Source organism: Suricata suricatta, chromosome 4 (assembly GCF_006229205.1).
Source record: "Suricata suricatta isolate VVHF042 chromosome 4, meerkat_22Aug2017_6uvM2_HiC, whole genome shotgun sequence".
Taxonomy (NCBI): domain Eukaryota; kingdom Metazoa; phylum Chordata; class Mammalia; order Carnivora; family Herpestidae; genus Suricata; species Suricata suricatta.
The window spans coordinates 108,899,358-108,905,357 of NC_043703.1; the positions used below are offsets into that span (position 1 = coordinate 108,899,358).

General features: G+C 40.1%; 1 protein-coding gene across 2 annotated transcripts in view; it reads left to right on the top strand.

Annotated features, from left to right (window-relative positions):
- Positions 1-5,087, top strand: part of AFTPH (aftiphilin) — a 64,358-nt gene extending 59,271 nt beyond the window's left edge. For both annotated transcript variants that reach the window (XM_029937473.1, XM_029937474.1), the window contains one exon: positions 3,951-5,087. In XM_029937473.1, coding sequence (XP_029793333.1) covers positions 3,951-4,095 — 145 coding nt within the window. In that variant the 3' untranslated portion in view covers positions 4,096-5,087. The remainder of the gene's footprint in view (positions 1-3,950) is intronic.
- The last annotated feature ends 913 nt before the right edge of the window (positions 5,088-6,000 follow it).

Here is a 6,000-nt window from a genome sequence, read left to right on the forward strand (position 1 = left end):
TTGATGTGTAACAGCACACACACTCTTCTACGTGGCTTTGCATATGTCAGAGAAAGTAAAGTATATGTGCTCCTCTCCGTATACAGATTAAAAGTGACTTCTCACTTTCTAAAGAAATGTGAGTTCGTAGTTTTAAAACCGGTCCAGTATAGAGAAAAGTCCTTCCTTATCTGAATCCGTGGGTGGTCATCTAGTTAGTAGCCACAGACCTCTCATTCAGGTTTGTAGAAGGCAAACAACTAGATGCCAAAAGGGGTACATGCGTCTTTTTTTTTCTTTTTTTGATCTTTTAATTGAGATAGAATCCACATACCATAAAATCCATTGTTTTTTTAGTATGTTCACAGCATTGCACAGCCGTTACCACTATCTAATTCCAGAACATTTTTTTTTTACCCCAGAGAGAAACTCCATACTCCTTAGCAGTTACGCCCTATCTGCCACTTTTCCTGGCCCCTGACATCCACTAATCTGCCTTCTGTCTCTAGGAACTTGCCTGTTCTGATTCTTTCATATAAACGGACTCCTTTAGTATCACAAAATGACCTTTTGTCTCTGGTTTCTTTCATTTAATATGTTTTCAAGTTCAGTCATGCTGTTGTGTGTATCAGTACTTTTCATTCCTTTTTATGACCATGTATTCTTTTGTGTGGTCACAAAGAATAATTGATCCATTTAATTAATTGATAGATATTGTGAGTGTTTTCACTTTTTGACTATTATGAGTAATGCTCCTGTGAGCATTCATGTCCAAATTCTTGTGTGGACAGATGTTTTCAATTTTCTTGGGGGGAAACTGCCAGGTCATATGTTTTAACTTTTTGAGGAACTGCCGAACTGTTTTCCAAAGTAGTGGCACCATCTTACATTCCTTCCAATAAAATATAAGGATTCTAGTTTCTCAGCATTCTCACTGACATTTGTTATTGTCTGACTTTTTGTTATAGCCATGCCAGAAACCATTGCCTATTTGAAGGTCAGAAAGATTTACACCTAGGGTTTTGTTTTTTTTTTTTTTTCCTGAGTTTTATACCTTCAACTCTTACATTTAGGTCTTTGATTCATTTTGATTTAATATTTCAATGTGGTGTGAGATAGGGGTCCAACTTCATTCTTTTACATGTAGATATTCCATACTGATGAAAAGCCTTTTTTTTTTTAACCTATTGATGGTCTTGGCCCCCTGGTTTAAAATGAATTTTTATAAACATAGGAGTTTGTGTAGGACTCTCCACTGTATTCCACTGACAAAATGATACATCTTCGCTAAAGAGAATATAAATCAAAATTAGGTCACTGCTTTAGCCTTGAGAAAAGTTCATGATACAACTTTTCAAATTCTCCAGCATTTTCTTCTTATATTCTAAGAAAATTAGATGACAGCAATGCACGTTGAGTACAGATGAATACACAAACTATCAACCCTGTAAACTCCGTTCAGTTTCCTGTGCCTCTGAGGAGTGCGTCTGAAGTAAGGCCTTTGGTAGAAAGTCTGCAGTCCTCCTTCCTAAGCAGTTCTTGGGTGGAAGCTTCTACTCTGCTCTCCGTTCCCACACCCCAGCTGCGCTCCACAAATGAGAGTGTCGTTTAGGTATAATTTGATTTGTTACCTCTTTTAATAACCTTTTATCATTACAGAAGCAGTAAGGTATATTATAGAAAGTCAGAAAATGCCCACAAAAAATTAAAACTTAGTTTCACATTCTTACCACTCAGAACAATGTAACTCCTTCATGTGTATTCTTTCAGATCATCTTCTATGTCTGTCCACTTCAGTACATTTTTATTCCTTTAATACCAAGGCTATATTCAAATGTGCCCTCAATTGAATATTGGTTTTAACAAAGCGGAGAATTGTTGTACCTGGCCATTATGGCTCCTGAATCTCCTTTAATCTAGCTTATTTACCCCCATCCCTTTTGTTTTCAGTTTTACGCTAGCTTACTAGAAAGACCCGTCTAGGTGTCCTGTAGAATGTCTCAACTTCTGGATTTATCTGTTGGCTCCTTCAAGTAGTATTTAATATCTTTCTCTGTTCCCCTTATTTCCTAAGTTTGCTGAACTCAGGTGAAACATTTTGCCTGAAATATGGCACAGGTGTTGAACCACATGAGAAGATGCATAATATCTGGTTGACTCCATCATTAGTGATGCTAAGATTGAGCGTTGTGAGAGGCTGATGTTTTCCATTATGCACTTCCAGTCTTTCATTTGGAGACTGAAAATGAACTATCTGGGTGGTGCCTGGGTGCTCAGTCTGTTGAGCATCCAACTCTTGATTTCCATTCAGGTCATGATCTCGCAGTTGTGGGATCGAGCCCCATGTGCAGAGCCTGCTTGGGATTTTCTCTCTCCCTCTCTGCCCCTCCCAGCTCACACACATTCTGTCTCTCAAATTAACCTTTAAAAAAATGAACTCTCTAGTTTGTGTTCACCACATATCCACCTGTTAATTTTGCTGTCATTTAAGTGCAGTTAGAAATGTAGATTGGAGGCACCTGGTGCAGTTAAGCGTCTGACTTCAGCTCAGGTCATGATCTCACCATCGTGAGTTCGAGCCCCACATTGGGCTTGTGCCGACAGCTCAGAGCCTGGAACCCACTTCAGATTCTGTGTCTCCCTCTTTCTCTGCCCCTCCTTGCTCATTCTCATTCTCTCTCTCTCTTTTTCTCTTTCTGTCCTTCAAAAATAAATAAACATTTTTAATGTAGATTTAAATCAGAAAAGACTGGATTGCTATTCCATTCTTCACTCACCCTAGAACTGAGTATTGGTTGATCTGATGTTTTCAGTGTGCCTGAAACTCAACCCCCTACTGAAGAACTCTGGTCCCAAAATTCTGTTTGATTTCTCAGTTGTTCTATTAAATCTTTTAATTTCAGCCTGATTTCAAAAGTGATAGCAGAAAAGTCTAGGTATGAAATGAAAGTCTACATCCATCTTTCTCTTTTTGCTTCATCTCCTGACTTCTGTTCCCCATCCCAAGGACAAAGAACATATTTAGGTAGAAGAAATAACTTGTGTCACACCTAATCTAGTACCAACTATCCTTTACCATAAAAGAAAATCGAGCTTTTTAGAGTCAACAGTTGAAAAATGACTTCGGTCTAAAATTAATATCTGTATGACTACAACTATTCTTTCAATATATTTTACATCCTGGAAAAAGTAAAGATTGGCTTACAATCATGTGTGCAGTTTGAGCCACATTTGAGGCTCACTTGATATTTCTGCAGCTCACCAGCCGGGAGGCCCTGGGTCGAAAGGAATTCTTCCTTTCTGTCTTAGGCACCAACCCGCTCACTCTAATAGCAGGGGCCAGTGTAATAAAATGTCCTCCATCTACAAAACCCACCAGATTTGGAGATGTCCCCCTTCCCCCAAGTGTGTCCTGTGTCCATTCTCCATGTCCACAACCGGCTTCCATGCCACTTTTGGGCCTGTTGGCCTTTTCCCAGTGGGGCTGAAACTGGGTGTTTGTGAGCTGTAGACTTTCTCTCCTGGAATTCCCCATGGGGGATGAAGAAAGCCTGAGGTTAAAATGACTTACCAGGTCTTGTGCCAGACATACTTTTTTTATGTCGAAGTAATTCTGGTAGTTTCACAGGGGGTCGGGGGAAATCCAGTTGGGTGAAGTTTTATTCAGGGTCTGGCGTTATACTTCAGCTTAGTAACATTTTTCAAGTGTGCCCGGGTAGTAGATGCTTCTGGCCTCAAGCAAACCTGAGCCGTGGCAGGTCCTGTGACCGCCTGCAGGAGCACGGCCGGCTGTAAGGAGCATCCGCCGGGCGGGCCTGCGTCTTTGTGAGAGCGGCCCAGGGAGCACGCAGCGCCGCACTGAGGAGGGGAGGGACCCGGTAGATCGCTGCCTGCCATGGGAGTGGATTGTCTCCCGTTTGACCTACAGCCAAGTCACATTACCACACTTCTCTTTTTTCACTTGTCACTAGGAAACCGAAAAGAGAAGAGCACCTCAGCGAAGAAGCCATCAAGGTGATCGCCAGCCTTCCTGACTTAACGTTCATGCATGCCAAGGTGTTGATGTTCCCAGCCACATTGACACCTTCCACAAGGTCCCAAGAGAAAGCAGACTGATAACTGATGTGAATTGGACACTTTCAATTGCTTTTCCTTCCCTCCAGCCCTTCCCTACCATCGAAAGCATACCTGCTCTAATTAAAAAAAAAAAAAAAGTTCAGCTGATTTGTTGGTAAGCCGCACTAGAAAGGTATACATAGTAATGTATATTTATTTACATACTGAAGTCCTAAATTTATATTAGAAAAAATGTAAATAATCGGGGATGAACATTTTTGAAGATTTATTCTTTTTGTGTTGCTGGGGTGTATACATTTATGTCTTTGTGAAATACACTGGTGGTGTCCTTCTTACAAAACTTTTGAAATAAAAAAAAGAAAATTAAAAACTCAAATCTCCACTGTCTGAAATCCCCTTCAGTCTTTTCAGATTGCATTGAATGTTCTATTAATTTTTCATATCTTATGTTGAATTACTTTTGCTATCATAAATAAGCTCCAAAGTCCCTGTTTAATTTTTTTTTTTTTTTCAATTTTATGTGTGGTGGGTTTGTTTCAGATCTGGCTTTTGTTAACATTTTTGCGCTCTTTTTTTTTTTTTAATCTTTTCAATCTGGCATATTGCTGTTGGACTTTTTGCGAGGTACTTAATTGATGGCTCTTTTGTTGTAGGGTGTGGATCATTGTCAGAACTTGGAGGGGTTTAAAGAGATTGTGTCTGTTTTCAATCAGTTTGGTTTGGAGAAGGACCAAATTATATGAATGTCTTACAATGAAATTTCCTTGTTTAATGATTTTTTTGTTTTATCATACCACTATTTTTTGAGGATTTTGCACAGTGTAAAATGACATAATCATAGATTGCTATGGTTTAGGCTGTATATACAGTAAAAACTATGGGTTTTAAATGTTTGGGGAAATTCCTATGGAAAAAAGAAAGACATGTAGAGGAACCTCTAACAAGGTTAATGTGCATGCCCAAGGTCTTTTGAGATTTCAGTGTGTAAATTTCCTTTTAGCTTACACAAAAATAAAATAATTTAAAAGAAATTTAGCCTGGTGTTTTTGTACTTTGGTTTCTGAGGGAAAATATAATGACTTTGGATGTGAAGTTTTATTCCATCTTAATGTGTTTCAATCCAGAGGAAATCATTTGGTAGGGCTTCCGTTTTTTTGCAACCAGAAGGAATTAGAATCTGGCCCACAGGAACTGGATCAGTACTGAACTGAGCTGTTTTTATGTAGAACATGAGATCATAAAAGAAATTCCCATGATTCACTAGAATCTGTCTTCAACAGAATTGGCAAGGTTAAATAAGGATTTATAGGGAATTTTTTCTCTTCCAGGAAATATATGCATGATATTAAGGTGAGCAGAAAATTTCTGAAATGTGATTTTTAAACACTGTTATTAGATACTGCTCCCGCAGAGTCCTGTGACATGTTTCATTAGAAACAGGCAGGTGGCCCGGCACAGTCCGCCTCGTGTGCTGTGGAATGTTCCGTGGGACCCTGTGCCCCTCCCTCCACGACAGACTTCTGTGCCGCTAGCTTACCACACAGGCTGTCGGAGCCGTTGGTGAGTGTGGTGGACATGTGGCCTGGGTGGCCGTGCCTGTCCAGTCGTCTCCCACCATGCATCCAACCTTGGCGTGGGTTTGTGTTTGTTTTGTGGAGGGTTTTTTTCTCTTCAGAGAAGGCTTTGTTTCAGAATAGGCACAGTTTTGCCCAGTAGCCCTTCTGAATGGAAGGGGTAAAAATACTCCCTAGCAGAACTGCCCATGTTTCAGTGACTGAAACCTAAAGGGCCGCTTCTACAGTACATCACAACTACCCTACACTGGCCACCTTCACCAACATTACGTTCACAGCCCATTTATTAGCTGTGCTACTATGAGAAAGCCAATCAACTTCTCTGAGCCTTCATTTAAAAATGGGAATGATAGGGGTGCCTGGTTGCCTC